Raw genomic sequence first — 15,650 nt, 5'->3', positions numbered from 1 at the left:
AAATGGTTGACTAGTGTCACCCCAAATTGTCAAGTTTTTAACATAGGCCCTTTCAGCCTGCCATGTGCAATTTTTATGTATTTTCAAGTTATGATACATAAATAAACATTTTTAGTTAGCCTTACTTTTGGCAAGTCATTCAAGTATTTTCGAGTTACCTTGTTTTCATAGTTATTGTCTTTAGAAGCTACATGATAGTCCATTAACTCTTCTGATGTTGAACATTTGGGATATCCATTTGTATAATTTCTGTAGTTTTTTCCTCCCATTTTACAGATAATTCTCTATGAACAACATAATACTTTTCTTTTTAAAACCATTTTTTTTTAAGGATAAATTCCCAGAACAGCAGTATTGGATCAAAAGCTGAACACTCTTTTGGCTTTTGAAATGCATTGTCAATCTGGAAAAGCAAAATGACAAACCTGTTTTTCTTTTTCATTAAGTATTTTCACTCTCTCTTTTTTTTTTTTCCTGAGGAAGATTTGCCCTGAGCTAACGTCTATTGCCAATCTTTCTCTTTTTGTATGTGAGCCGCTCCCACAGCATGGCCACTGATGAGTAGTGTGGGTGTGCACCTGGGAACTGAACCCAGGCTACTGAAGCAGAGTGTGCCAAACTTAATCCCTAGGCCACTGGGGCTGACCCAAAAGTTTTCTCCATTTTTGCATCAGTGGCTAAACACTGTATTCAGAAAGATCTCATGGCTGTCCATGCTACTGGTAGGACTGACACAAATTTGAGGGCCAAGCATTTATTCCTTCTCTTACCTCTCAGGGACAAAGGTGCTGGAGAGCAGTGGGGCTGAAATAGGAAGATAGTTGGGACCTAAAGAGCCTTGTTTGTTTTCACAGGCAATGTTGTGAACATTCAGACAGGCCATTGGGTTGGAAAGCAGAGTGGCTTGGGTGCCGGACTGGATTCCTTCTATGAATACCTCTTGAAATCTTACATTCTCTTTGGAGAAAAAGAAGACCTAGAAATGTTTAATGCTGCATATCAGAGTATTCAGAACTACTTAAGAAGAGGGTATGTCTCCTTAACATCTCTTCTATTGCCCTGTAAAGCAGACAGAATGCATTCTGAAAAGTTTATATTTTTCTCAACATAAATTCACAGGGTCTGTTGGTCTCTGCCCTCACCTTACTGCCTCCTAGTTGGTTGTCAGTCATTTGGGGATGAAGAGGCATGTTAGCTATCTACTGCTGCATAACAAATTGTCCCAAAACTTGGTGGCTTAAAACAACAAACATTATCTCACACAGTTTCGGAGGGTCAGGAGGCCAGGATCAGCCGAGCTGATCCATGGGTTCTCACGAGGCTGTCATCAAGCTGTTGGTGGGGGCAGCAGCCATGACAAGGCTCAAATGGGACTGAAGGAAGTACTTCCAGGCTCACTCCTCTGGTGGTTGGCAGGCATCAGTTCCTTGCTGGAGGTCTCAGTTCCTTGCCACATGGGCCTTTTTGTAGGCAGCTGGCTTCCCCCAGAGTGAGTGATCGGAGACAGAGAGAAAGAGAGAGAGACTGCGGTGTAAGCCACGTGCTTTCATGACCTAATCTCAGAGTGACACACCATCACTTCTGCCTGACTCTATTGGTCACACAGACCTACCCTGATACAGTGTGGGAGGGGACTGCACACGGTGTGACTGCCAGGAGGCAGGGGTCATTGGGGACCACCTTGAAGACTGGCTACCACAAGGGGTGACATATCCCTGTGTTCAACTGTGGCTTTAACTGCAGATAGAACTGTAATGCAGGTCAATCACTGAGTTATTTTAGTTCTTTTATTTTCCAGAGAATTGTTAGGATTGGTCTTTATGCCTGATAAGAGAAAGAACAGTTACCACATTTTTTTCCCCTCTGTTTGTTTAAAACAGCATTATCTGCTGCTTCTCAGTTGTGCATTCAGGATGGCAGGAGAGTACCATTCGAAGCTACAGTGGCCTCTACCCTGATGTCACCCCTCTCTTCCCCAGGCCTTCCTTTGTATACTTTTGTCTATTAAATGGCCAATGCAAGTGATAGCTAATGAGCTTCCTGTGTGGTAGGAGTTTCTGGGCTCCATTGCCACAATAGGCTTTGTAGGAACCACTTGTGCAAGTGCTGTTTTAGTGAGAGGTTGTTCGGCCAAAGTTCAGTCATTTAAAAGTCCTTAGCTTTTTAAAGCCCCAAGCTGAATTGAGTAGTAATTCCTGAGCATCTTGCTCTGATGCATTCCTCCAGGCCCTTGGTATAGGTCTTTATTAGAGAAGAGACTCTTTTTTGTGCAGAAATAACCAGGTGTCCCCACTCAGGTCAAAACCAACAGAGACCCATGCCGTACACCAAATTGTATTACGTGGCAGCGTTTTTAAACTTGAATATCAAAGTGCTTTCTGCACAGCACCCTGAAATCCTGATATGTTACAATGGCTGAGTTTAGAGCTTTTGTTCTCAGGTAAATGTTATCTGGTGCTAGAGTCTAGTGTGGGCAGGTCGAGGCAGTCTGTCTCCCAAGGCTTAAAGGACGAGGTAGGAGGAAAAGTGCCTTTCCGTTAAAGCACAGGGGCTGCGGGAGGAATGGAGGAGCACGAGCCCTGCCAGTGATCGTTCCTTCACCTGCGCCCCTCTGCTTGGCTCCTCAGCCGGGAAGCCTGTAACGAAGGGGAAGGAGACCCTCCGCTCTATGTCAACGTGAACATGTTCAGTGGGCAGCTGATGAACACTTGGATTGACTCTCTGCAGGCCTTCTTCCCTGGACTGCAGGTAGTTTGCCATCATACTCGCTAAAGAAAAGCTGTCATTGGAAAGGGCTTTTTTCCTCTCTTCCTTTTTCTGATACCAAAGTGTTCTCTGGCTCCTTTGGGTTTGGGAGGTTAATAGCACAGTATGTCTTGATTACTCTATTTGTGAAATTAGTCCCCAGAATATTGAACAGAGCCGTTAAATAAGTGTGAAACCAAGCTTGAACAGTGTAACGCGTGTGGGTTTTGGATGGCCCGTCTCTCAGCTGTCTGTTCTTTGTTCAGGAGTACAGTTAACCTCTCGTCCAGTGCAGTTGACATCAGTTTGGCATTGATGGCCAGACAGGGAGAGCATCTGTTTGCCTGGGTTGCTACTTTTGGCATAGTTTTGTCTCCAACCGTGCTTTAGGTCAGATGAGAACCAGGGTTACAGGGAGAGCCCAGGGTGCCCTCTTTGTGTCATGTCTTACCATTCTGGGAAAAGTGTCTTAGCTTGGTGCCCTGTGTCTTCTTCTCCTTAGGTTCTGATAGGAGATGTGGAAGATGCCATCTGCCTCCATGCCTTTTACTATGCCATCTGGAAGCGATACGGGGCCCTCCCTGAGCGGTATAACTGGCAGCTACAGGCCCCTGACGTGCTCTTCTACCCGCTGAGACCAGAGTTAGTGGAATCGACGTATCTCCTCTACCAGGTACTAGAGCTTGTTAAACAGTAGTTTGTATTTAAACACTGGGAGGACATGTAGCAGTTGCTTCGTAGTGAACATTTGATGATTGATGTACAATTGTCTTGTTTCATGGTGACTCTGGTCGAGTTACCATGTATCAATAGTTTTGGTAGTGTTTAGTGTCACTCATGGTTCCACAGGACAGAGAAGTTGTCTGTGGTCTCAGGCGTTTTTTAACCTAAAATTCTGCAATGCTGAATCGTGTCCTTACTGTGGGGCTTATTTCTCACCTTCTTAAAGAATCAGGAGGAAGATTTGATACTCAGTGTTTTCCAAATTTATTTGACCAAAGAACTCTTTTCTTGAGATGCGATTCTGTATTCGTGTACTGTGGAACCGTGGACTATGTAATAATTATTCAGACAAAAACATTCTTTTTCTTGGTTGTAAAGGAAATCATCTGGGATTCATCTGAATGCCTATTTTTGTTTAATTCTAAAAAAAATATAATGTTCATCTTTCTTGAAATTACTTTAGTGCCAGAGGGAATGTCACGTTGTGAAAAGTCTTCTTCCCTGTAGTTTAAGGCAGATATTTATACTTCTGTGCCTGTCATACATATATACACACTCCTCCTCCATTTACAAAGACAGCAGCATGAGCTGTTCATTTTCTAAGAAGCTGGCCTTCAGCGCAGTCCAGTAAACCTGTAACAAACACCTGCTGTGGGCCAGCCCTGGCAAGGAGGTCCTTATTTTTATGAGCTCTGGTAGTAGGTTTAGTACTGTGCTTTAGTTTTCTTCAATAATTTGTTAATACTGAGTCCTTGCTACTTGCTTCTAGCTGAAAAAGGGAGAAATCCTGTGAAACTGATAATAGTCCTCATGCCTAAAGACAGACTTCATGAGTTTTAGATGACCTCTCAGAAGAGGGAAGGTAGCCTCCGGTTTTTCCTCTCAGAACTCATCTGAGGATGACATGCCTGGTGCTGTCCGAGTTCTCCTCTTACGCTCAGCTCTGTTGCCTTTGGGTTTATACCTCTTAATTTCTCTCATTGCTTCTTATTTTCAGCTTCTCCCTCACAGTGACTATTTTCTCAGAGTCCAGAGAAATCTTCAGCTTTACAGCTTTGCCTTCTGAAGCCACTCCCTGTACTCTCTCCATCCAGACACAGCTGACCTTGTAGTAGTTTACTTTTGCTGCTGCAGGTTGGCACTTGGCATGAATTAAAGATGATCCCCAACTTTAAACTATTTGTGGGGTAGAAGTCTCATCTTCCCAGAGAATTTTTTCCTGTAACGAAACCATCTAAGAGCATGTAACGGAAGAGTAAGCAACCCAAGGACTGAGTTCGCAGGGAGATTAGGAAGGAAAGTGTAGAGACCTCCTTTAGGTACTTTGGAAAGTCTTCCTCTTCCTCTTAGCCTTTCCTCACAATGCTGGAAGTGGAATAATGGGGCAAGCTCCTGTTTCCCTGTGCCTGCATCTTAAGTTTCTAGAAATTTCTGAGGCAAGATAGAAACTGGATTTGTTCTCAGAGATGGTACTGTCAGTGAGGCGTGGTTTCATATCTGATCATGATGGATCAGGAGAGCCAAAGCAGAGTCTTGTTCTACCCTGGGAGCAGATGTCTCAACCCTGGTTAAAGTTAAAGAGATCATAGGTATGCTTTGATGTGAACTGACACAATATCTTAGACCTTTAACGTTTGTGACCCTTCAAGACAAAGTGAGCTGGGCCTGCGTCTTCGTTTGCCAGTGACTCATCTCAGGAAATTCCTGCGGTCGCCGTGATGTTTGTTGATGGCTTGCCTTGCAGGCCCTTGCTGGATCACATTCTCTCGTGTTCTCTCTAGGCAACCAAGAATCCCTTCTACCTCCATGTAGGAATGGATATTCTGCAGAGTCTGGAAAAGTACACAAAAGTCAAGTTAGTTTTCCAAGTTCTTCCTTTTTCTGTTGGCCACTTTTGAGTTACTTTGAGTTGTTCTGGGGAAATATTCTTCTGTTTTGGATTTTAATTTATAGAACAGGTCATTAACGTTAATTCTGCAGGGAAATTGCTTACTTTTTCTGTGGTAGAACTTATCTGTTATAGTGTGAATTACTTTTTAAAAATTTTTTTTTACCTTTTTTATGTAAGGTTCCATGTGTGTTCTTTTTAAGTAATTTATTTACCCTCATTTTACAAATAATACTTATGCTAAAAAGTTTGAGTACAGAAAATATAGAGGTAGAATATTGTCACTGTAATCTCCACATGCAGAGATAACCACAGTCAGCGTTTAAGTTTATATACTTAGAACCTCTTTTATATATTTATACATATAATGTGTGTATATATGTATATATAAAAAAACCCCATATTTCAATTTTGTGACTTGCTTTTTTCACCTAGCAGTATATCATAAGTTTTTTCTTACAAAGTACTGTTGTAGACTATCCAAATGATAAAGTCAGTTCTGCAAATATTGGGACAGAAATTTTAAATCAGTCCTTTTAAATTTGTTGCCAGTCATTTTCTTGGTGTCATGTTATGCTTTTGGCAAACACCTTGCACCTCCCGCCCCTCCCCGGTACAACTAACCTGATGATTTAGCAACCAAACCACTTTTTACATGAATTTGCAGACAATCTAGGCTAAAAAAGGATGGCCCTTAAAGCTAACATCCTTTGTTTTTCATATGGTATTTGCTATTTGGTTGATTATTCTGTTAACAGACGACTTGTGTTTCTTACATAAATCAGCAGGTGGGAAGGAGCAGAGGTGGGACTAACGGGAAGATTGTTTTGTAGGTGTGGGTACGCCACGCTGCATCACGTCATAGACAAGTCCAAAGAGGACCGGATGGAGAGCTTCTTCCTCAGCGAGACCTGTAAATACTTGTATCTGGTATGTGTGTTGTAAGATTAACCCAAGAAATGTTTGCTACCGTGTGGAGCAGGGGCTCACTCACTCTTCCATCTGACATGTCTCTCCGGGGCACTGCCCCGTGCTGGCCATTGTGCTGGCCCAGAACACAGCTCTCTCAGGACCAAAGGATGTGGCTGCCTTCCTCCGTGGTTTCTAACCTCATTGCGGAGGAGGCATTGTCAAGTAAACAAGCAACGAATGTAAGGTTACAAATTGTGCCAAGTGTGGTGATGTTAATGGAGGGCTCACATCAGCGTGCTGGTTGGGGAGGGCTCCCCTGAGGGCGAGAGCTGTGTCTATAGCTCTTCCTTCTTTTGGTGTGTGTGATCTTGGCTGAGACCCGCCGGCTCTCTGGGCATAGACACGTTTTCCTGTGTATGGAGAGAGAGACAGAATTTCTGGACCTGGAAGGAACCTTAGGGATCATCTCACTGATGTTGATTCTTCCCTCCTGGAAACTGCAGTCTACACTGAGAGGTCAAGTGACTTGCCTGGGTTCTCGGGGTGACTACATGGCAGAGCTGAGACCTGAAACCCAGTCTTGACTCCTCCAGCGCTCTTTCTACTTTACCACTCTGCCACGTGCATGCATGGTGTCTGTGCACTTGTGCATGTAGCCACTCTCCTCCCCTCTCTGCCACTGTACTCAGTATGAATATATACAAAGAACGCTTCCTCAAGGCACAGAGGGTCTGGACAGCGTGGAGACCGAGAACTTGGGCTGAAATTCAAAGATATTGATCAATTGTGATGGTTGTATTATCTAGTTCAGTGGTTCCCAAGCCTGGGGGGCCAGCTGGATTGGAGTCACCCTGGGGCCCTTGTTAAAATTACAGCCCTGTTAAATCAGAATCTTTAGAAGTGGGCTCAGGAATCTGTAATTTTGCTAAGTAGCTCATGATTTTGTACAAAGCCAGGTTTTGAAAGTACTGGTCTAATCCTTTAAGACAACACTTCCGCATCTGGCACCACTTTTCACAGAAGGCTGCAGAGGAGACATGCCCCCCAGCAGGCTGCATAGTCTAGGCAGTGGGGAGATGGCTGTCCTGCTGTCAAGTCCCCGTGGTGTGCCGACGTCCTCGCTCACAGTGCGGCGCAGCGGGGTCAGGTTGGCTGAAGCAGGCTGATCAGAGGCTGGCCTGCATCCCGTCAGGCAGCCGTTGGTATCTGGGATGCTCACAGGGCGAGTTCTGGAGTGAATGGAGAGGAGCCTCTAGGGTGTTCTAGGGGAGGAACTCCGGGTGTGGGAGGAGAAAACCTGGCGCCTACCCCCTTCTTCTGTTAGCTGTGTAAACACAGATGGGCTGCACTGAGTCTTGTTTTTCCTCGTCTATAAAACACTTGAGGTGACTGTGAGGTTTCTTCCATCTCTGAGGTTTCTGTTTCTAAGTATTCACTCATTTACTGAAGGCATGTACTGAACACCTGCCTTCTCACCCCACCAACCTGTCCCATATTAGTTAGGTGCTCATTCTGGATGCTCTTGATGCTCCCTTTTTCGTCGCCACTAAGCTCACTCTTGAAGGAAACGACTGCCCTGTGTGCTGTGTCCTCAGAGCCCAGCCCGTGTTCTCACACAGAAATGAACCAGATGGTGGCGATGTGTCAGACTCTGTGCTAGGCCCTGGGGATTCGGTGAAGGGTGAAAGATGCCCCTCCTTCCCTCCAGCATTTGGCATTTAGGGCCTAGTTGTGTGTGAGGTTGGGGGTAGGTCTAGCATTCCGGCATGAGAGCTCTCAGGGGAGCATGGAGGGTTAGCCAGAGGGCTTGTATGGACAGTGGTGCTTGGGTCTCAGCCCCCAGCCTGTGAATCTGTAGGTCTGGGTGGGGTGTGGTGGGGTGGGGCGGGGTAAGTCCAGGCATCTGAATTTAAATAAATTGGTGATTCTGCCCAGTAGCCAGGGTTGGAAACCTCCGTTGTTAACTGATGCCTTTTCACCCATTGAAAAGCCTGAGGGCCAAGCAAAATCCTGCTCCCTGAGTGGCCTGGGACACAACACCCTGTGAGGTGTTCTAAACTTGCTGCAATTACCAGCTGTGGCTTTTTGTCTTTTTCTCATTAGCTCTTTGATGAGGAGAATCCAGTACACAAATCTGGAACCAGATACATGTTTACAACTGAGGGACACATTGTATCTGTGGACAAGCACCTTCGGGAATCACCCTGGAAGGAATTCTTTTCTGAAGAGGCAGGGCAGGACCAAGAGGGAAAGTCTGTGCACAGGCCTAAAGCTCATGAGTTAAAAGTCATCAACTCCAGCTCCAATGTAAGTTGCTTTTTCCAGGGGTGATTTGCATGTGGAGGAAGAGAAAATACCACTAATTACTTTGTCACCCAGAGTTCCTGACAGAAAATTGATGACACACTTAGATTGGGTTATTTGAGAGGAGTTTCTCAGAGAGGCTCTTTACGTCGGTGTCGTCAGGGTCTAGGGAACCCATAGGAGCAGTGGCACCGTTATCACTCCTGGCTGCAGGGGCCATTGGAGAGAGGGGTTGTGGAACCTGGACAGAGAGGCATGTGGGAGGGGGTGGCCTCCTGGCAGAAGCCGCTGCTCTGAGCGTTCAGTCATCTTGCAGAAAGGGAGCCAGCAGAGTGGACACTTGAGCCTCCTTCTCTCTTCTGATCTGCTGGAGCTTCTCAGTGGCCGTCCCCACCAGAAGCCAGAGGGCAGCGGAACCTGTTGATATAATCCAGATATGATGCCAGAGCAGGGTGGAGACGGGTGGAGAGTGGACCCAGAGGGCAAATGGAAGAGATCCAGCAAAATCACCCACCAGCAGGAGAGGGAAAAAAGCAGTTATCAGTCACTGTGTTTTTATTGAAGATGCTCTGGAAGTGTAGGAAGTGCCCAGTTGTATTTAAAGCAGGGCTTCACCGAGCATGCCTAGATCACCCTGATAAGCAGTGGAAAGATTTGGAAACACAATTCTTGAGCCTCTAATAGCAGACCCAGCTAGTGTATTGACTTGAATCTAATGGAATGGTTGGGAAGTGAGGATGGGGAAATCGACTTGAAATATCAAACCTCATTATCCCACAATGCACTGGATACCATCTCTCTTCTCGGAAAAAGCCTCAATTGTTAAGAGTTCTACCACTTACCCCCAACCCGCCTTGGTTAGAGGACACCCTTGCATCCTAGACTGTACTTTAGGACTTTCCCTGTAGTGTCTCGTTGAAGGTCTTTAGTCTGTGAACTACATTGACAGGCCAGAGCAGAGGTAAGTTCCCCAAATTTCCATTAGGCCATGGAGTGTGGATTAAGTGAACAAAGCATAATTGAGAAGAAAAGGGAAGGAGAGTTAGGGGGAGAAATAATAGTAATAGCCAACATTTATTTATAACGCTTACCATATGCCAGGCACTCTTCTAAATACTCACGTACATTAACTCATTTACTTCTCACAACAGCTCATGAAGGGTAGGTACTTTCAATATCCCCATTTTATAGATGACAAAAGGGAGGCACAGAGAGGTTAAGGTCACATGGCAGAGCCATGTGGTGGAGCCAGGATTTGGACTGAAGGAGACACTCATCTAATAGACCTGATCCCGTTGTGCCAGGCATTGGGGATGCGGGCCAATCAGAGGGGTCCTGATTCTGGATAGGCTCATGGCCTAGTGGGGAGACTGGGAGACTGGCTCCCCCCGGATATGCGTCAGTAGGGGACTGCGTGAAATGCTGTTGAAATACACAGGAGGGAGGAAATAATCTGCCAGGGAAAATTTGAGGGCTTCACTGAGGAGGTTGCTTCTCAGTAGATCCTGGAAGGATGAGAAGCTTCCCCAGAAGGGATGTTCAGGCGGAAGAAACAGCACCTGCAAAAGCACTGTGGTGAGGGGAGTGCTTGGGACCAAGTGAAGGACCTGACGAGGATGAGGAGCTGGGTGTAGTGAGTTCAAGTTCAGAGCAGTGGGGAGATGATTCTTTGGGGAAGAGCATCTAATGAATGTATGTGGAAACTGTGTCCAGATAACATATTTGGTTCTCAAACTCGCATCACCTTTGAGGGGGAAAACAGCCTTTAATTAACAACAACAAAAGATAGCATTCTTAAGCATTTAGGTTTTAGCTGTGGATGAGAAGGACCATAAACTCAGAAAAAATGTCGTATTTTCAAAAAGCTAAAGCATTTCCCGAAATTTGGAGTGACCCAAGGGATGCAGCTGTTAGTCCCGGCCACTCTGCGCTTGGGTGGGTGTCTTTCAGCCCCTTTGAGTCTCCATTTCTTCCCCTGTGAATTAAGGATATTAAGTTACATCAGTGGTCCTCAACTAGGGGTGCTTTTGCTCACCTCAAGGGACACTGGGCAATGTCTGGAGACAATCTTGCATGTCACAACTGGGGGGTATGGGTTGGGGGGCATCTAGTGGGAGCGCCAGGGATGCTGATAACCATCCGACACTGCACAGACAGCCCCAAAATGTCAACCGTGCCCAGGGTGAGGAACCCTGGATGAGGTCATCCAACCACATTTCCTGAGGAGATGACACTCGGATTTTTAATTCCGGGTTCACGTTTTCCCTCATTGTTTTCTTTCTAGTGCAATCGGGTTCCTGACGAGAGGAGGTACTCCCTGCCCTTGAAGAGCATCTACATGCGGCAGATTGACCAGATGGTGGGCTTGATCTGACCGGCTCTCCTCTGTGTGGCCTCCTCTGAAACCGGACCCGAACAGCTGAGCCCAGGCCGAGATCCAGTCTAACGTGGAAGAAGTTGGGAGTCTGGCCGTCCACGGTGGTGTAGGAATTTCTGTCTAGCTCCTCACCCACATCTAGTAGTCAAATCTTGCATATTTTAGTATTTCTGTTCTGTTCAATAAAATGCCCTGTTTTTCTTAAGGATCTAATTTGAAGTGAGAAGCTCCATAGAAGTTGGCTTCTATGACATGCCCATGTTATTAAGCCCAGTGGATGGGGCAGCCTTGGATTGATCTTCTTCATTGCTTCGTACCCTGGAATCCAACTGGTCTCTTCCCGTGGCTGGCACTCGCCGTGACTGTAGTATTGCTCCCCCTCTGTTAGAGGATTGGGGGTGGAATTCTGTGCAAACGGGCCTGAGGGTCACTTGGCATCCCTGTTGATTGCATTTTGTCATCCTTTCTCTCTCTTATCGGATAATTGGGCTCTCTCCTGGATATCCACCCGTGATTTTGAATCACATGGGGAAAAAATCATCCAGTTATTTATTTGCACCCCCAATAATCTTCATAGGGTTGTGGACTATTTGCTTATGAATGATGGCTTTATCCGAAGTCTAACAGGCAGTCTCTTACTTTGTCACATCAGGATTTAAGAGGTTAACTGGCAGACTTTTTGGATGATGTTTTACATTTATCTGGAACTCGCCTGAGGAACTTCCATAGTTCTAGAACCAGGTGCATTTTAGGGAGAGAAAAATACCTAAGATTTCCTGAGCTTCCATCTGTCTCATATTTACTAACCAAGGATTCTCAATTCTGACCATGTTTGGGTTAGAATTTTGTTTTGTTTTTGTTTCCTGTGACTAGTGCCAATTAGCTAAGTCAGGGAGAAAGAAATGATCAGAGGAGTTTCTGGCATCCTCGAGCCATTTCTCTGTGTAATACAGGCTTCAGATGAGTGCCTTATGTGATTTTGGTTTGGGCCACTGTGTGTGCCAGCTGCTGCTGTGGTCTTAGCAGGCTGGCTCTATGTTGCCACATGGTGGGACCACAGTGAAAGAGGGATAGGATGGGTATTAGTTAGGAAGATGCTGGAAATATCTTGGTCAGTCCTTGCCTTTCAACCTGATAATTTTAAGCAAGCATGTATAAGGAGGAAGTTGAGTTAAAACACCTTCTTTGTTTTTTGTTACTGTTTTCTTATCCAGAACACAAGGATCCCTCTTTGAACTTGAGCTCAGTGCTCATACAGAGCAGAGGTGGATTTGAGCCCTACCCTGGCTTCCATGTAACCTCAGAGGCTGAAATGAATCCCAATAGAAAGGGCAGAAAGTCTCTAAAAAGCCACCAGCCTCACCTGTCATGTTGCTCACGTGTCACTGCTTGCACACTTCACATGATTTCATTTTAGTCTTTTTAAAACTAGAAGTGCTGTCTATGCCATTGCATCATCCATCAAAAGGGAGAAATTTTATTCCTTTTGAAAAGTTAGGTGTAACTGTTTTATAAAATAGATATATAATTCAGTTCTTTGAGATTTTTGAAAAAGGGATTTTCAGTAATAAATGTGTCACTTCTATCTTTTAAACATTTACTATGCAAATTATTTTAAAGTAAAGAAGTCAAATGCTTCTATTTTACTTTTTTTCTTCATTTCAGAAGCGGTCTGTTTATCAACATTATCTCATCTACTGAATAGAGAATTTTCTTGGGGAATACGATATATTTTAAATGTTTTCATGGACTCAGTAAAACCAAAATGTCCCATGTTAAATACACAAAAACACACTCACGCACACGAGCGTCCCTGGACCATTTCTCCAGGCAAATCGAGGTGGGACTGTAAATGACCCAGCTGGGAGACTGGGGCACATCAGAGAAGAAAGTGGGTCCTTTGTGCTTCTGTTTTCTCTCTTGGCACCCTCCTGGTTTCCCTCGCCAGTTTCTGTGACAACACTGATGTGTAGCACACCAACCTCACCCTCTCATCGGGGCCCTTAACCTGCCGCGTGCTCGGGCATTTCTCCCTCCTCCTGCTCTGGAAGGGATCTGTGCCTGGCAGTGCCCTGGCACCTTAGACGCACCTCAGGGGCTACCAGCTGACGTGAGACATGTTTTGTATGAAGTCTCAGACCCTCTTGACTTCCAGGCACTGGACTGGTGCCATTTGGGGAGTCTCAGGGCGAGCGAGTTACTGCACACTAGAGCTGGTTGTTGAGCTTCCAGACTACCCACTCTAAGGGTTGATGCTCCCTAGTCAGTCATTTGTGGGACTCGGTACCAGAGTGCTGTCTAGTGGCAGTCATAAAAAGAAGGTTCTCTGAGCCAAGTTCAAAGCTTGCTTGTTTTCTTTTTGAAAGTCAGAATGTCAACAACTGTGATCCATCCTTCAGGGCTTTTGCTATTCCTTCCAGTCTGTGTCGTGAGATATCAGGAAGGGCAGGGCTGAAGAGGGGATGTCAGAGAAATCCCCTTGATCAGTGCTTTGCCCCTGAACAGGTGTCATCCTTGGAACAGCTGTGAGCCTGGACATCCTCGCATTCCCGTGTGTAGCTAGTGTCTAGAGTCTGCTTTGGTCGATAGGATGAAAATGGTTTTGCAAAACTGTTGTAGGAAGCTGCCTTACAGTTAGTCTTGGTGGGGTCTGAATCTCCCACCAACAACGTTCTAAATCCTTGCAGGCAGGCTTCGCCACTTTAGATGACGTGACTGAGGAACTCTTCCATTTCGTTGAAGAGTAGGTGACAAAGGAAGTGTTTGCTAGCTCTCCGATTGTGCTGACCTTTGTGAAAAACCCTCTTCTGTTTCCAAATCTTTCCTTCAGTTTGTTCCAGCTGTTCTGCCAGAACTTGCTCTGTGCAACTGAATCCCAGGTTCGGAGGCTGTCCTGGATCGTGGGATGTGCGCATGTCACGAAATCGTTTTCTCTGTATTTATGCACCAGGGTGGCGTCTGTGCAGTTGCAGGTTAGAGGACATCTGTAGTTACCTAGCTGGATGCGTGCAGTCATGCCATCTGAGGGCCTGAACTTGGTCCCGTTCTGCATCCCCCTGTCTCCCTCACCAAAGAAGAATACCCCTCTTAGCCATGTTCTGAGCTGTGTTCTGAGCTCCGTGTACTGAATGATTGAGAACTGTGATTAATCCTTTGCTTTGGATTTTGTAGACCCAACATCAGACGTTCCTTTCTTCCTTCTGGAGGGCTCCCGAGGTCTTTCTCTCTTGCCGTTTCCACATTTAGTGCTGGCTAACAGGGCTGAGTGATGGCCTGAGCCAGAGTGACTGTGCAGGGACTTTAGAAAAACCCTTAATCTTTCCTTTGCTATTCCCAGACGTGCAGCTCCTCCGGTGCCTCTTCCCTGCAGGGCGGGGACCCTCGTGAAGGTGAGAAGGGGGCAGGCTGGCTGCGTGTCCCAGGTCTGCAGGGCTCAGGGTTCTGCTCCCGCTTGAATTTGGAGGTGAATCTGGTGACAAGGTTACGTCCCTGTGGACCGTCCTGACTCCTTACCCCCTCCCCTCTTTCTGAGAGGCAGAGAAATAATATTTTTTAAAGGTATTTTGTTTTAGTTTTAAATAGCAAAACACAAGCTACATTTTTATTTATTATGCACAGGAAAGGTAAATCTGTTTTTACAAAAAATCTGGAGTTGGAAACTCTGGGAAAACCTATTGAAATATATGAATGCTTCTCTCTCTGTAATGTGCAATATGCTTTGCAACTATAGATGATATTTTACGTTTAATCTGTAAATAAGAAATGTATTTAAATTAAAAGGGAGCTTTTTGTAAAAGGACCAAATGTTCTTTTATAAATGTACTAAGGAATATCTTGCTTTTTGAAATTTATTAGGATTTTTATGAGTAATTTTTATTAAAAGATTCTTTTTTTTGAGTTGTCATTTTGTTTCTCCTTTTTATACTCACATATACACTTTACATGCAGGGCAAACAAAGGGAAAAACATCTTTAAAGGAAAGTATAAAACTAGATGAATAAAAACTATTTTTTTACAGCTAAGCCCTAAGTAATACCGCTTCATGTCTGTCTGTCGCACCTTCATTTAACTGTCCTTCATATATGGGTGGGAGCCACTTTTAATGGTCTTTGTCCCATCCCTGTCCTTCTCTCTGTATCAGCCTCCCTTCTCCCAGGCACTGACTCATTCTCTATTCTTGTTGCCATTTATCAGAGTCTGTCAGGGTTCTAGAACCAGTTCTCTTATGTTATCTTAAGCAAGGCAATTCATTTCTCCTACCTTCTTACCAGCTAAGATGAGGGTAATGGCATCATGGGGTCGATGTGGGGTGCGCTGGTTCAGGGGAAGCGTGAGCCAGGAGGGTTTCAGAGGGATGTCCTCATTCCTGCTGCTACCTGACTTGTGATGGGATCTTGAAGGAGATTGCTGATTCTGGCCCTGTGACATCTTGCTGTCCCAGCTTTATGCCATAGGCAATTCTGATGGGCTTTTATAAAAGTTATGAATTGCAACAGGGCTAAGGAGAAAGTCCTGAGATTGGAAGCACTTTGCTGATATTAAACCATGTGCATTGTAAGGCCTGGTGGTTGGGTTTATGAAGTCCTGTGGGTTTGTAATCCTCTTGACAAATCCAGACAGGCCCAGTATGCCAGAGGGACAGCTGAAGAGCCATAGAGCTCACCTCTTCCTCTCCAAGATGCCAAGCCCTGATATTGGGAG

General features: G+C 45.3%; 1 protein-coding gene across 2 annotated transcripts in view; it reads left to right on the top strand.

Moving 5' to 3' along the window:
• Positions 1-14,851, top strand: part of EDEM1 (ER degradation enhancing alpha-mannosidase like protein 1) — a 29,201-nt gene extending 14,350 nt beyond the window's left edge. The window contains exons 6-12 of one of the 2 annotated variants that reach the window (XM_046657692.1): positions 855-1,029; positions 2,628-2,748; positions 3,248-3,418; positions 5,250-5,323; positions 6,190-6,286; positions 8,372-8,575; positions 10,857-14,851. In XM_046657692.1, coding sequence (XP_046513648.1) covers positions 855-1,029; positions 2,628-2,748; positions 3,248-3,418; positions 5,250-5,323; positions 6,190-6,286; positions 8,372-8,575; positions 10,857-10,946 — 932 coding nt within the window. In that variant the 3' untranslated portion in view covers positions 10,947-14,851. Of the gene's footprint in view, positions 1-854; positions 1,030-2,627; positions 2,749-3,247; positions 3,419-5,249; positions 5,324-6,189; positions 6,287-8,371; positions 8,576-10,856 lie in introns of those variants that run through there. The other variant, XM_046657699.1, reaches the window with a different exon arrangement.
• Positions 14,852-15,650: the final 799 nt, after the last annotated feature.

Source organism: Equus quagga, chromosome 1, assembly GCF_021613505.1.
Source record: "Equus quagga isolate Etosha38 chromosome 1, UCLA_HA_Equagga_1.0, whole genome shotgun sequence".
Taxonomy (NCBI): domain Eukaryota; kingdom Metazoa; phylum Chordata; class Mammalia; order Perissodactyla; family Equidae; genus Equus; species Equus quagga.
This window is presented reverse-complemented; position numbering and strand designations above follow the sequence as displayed.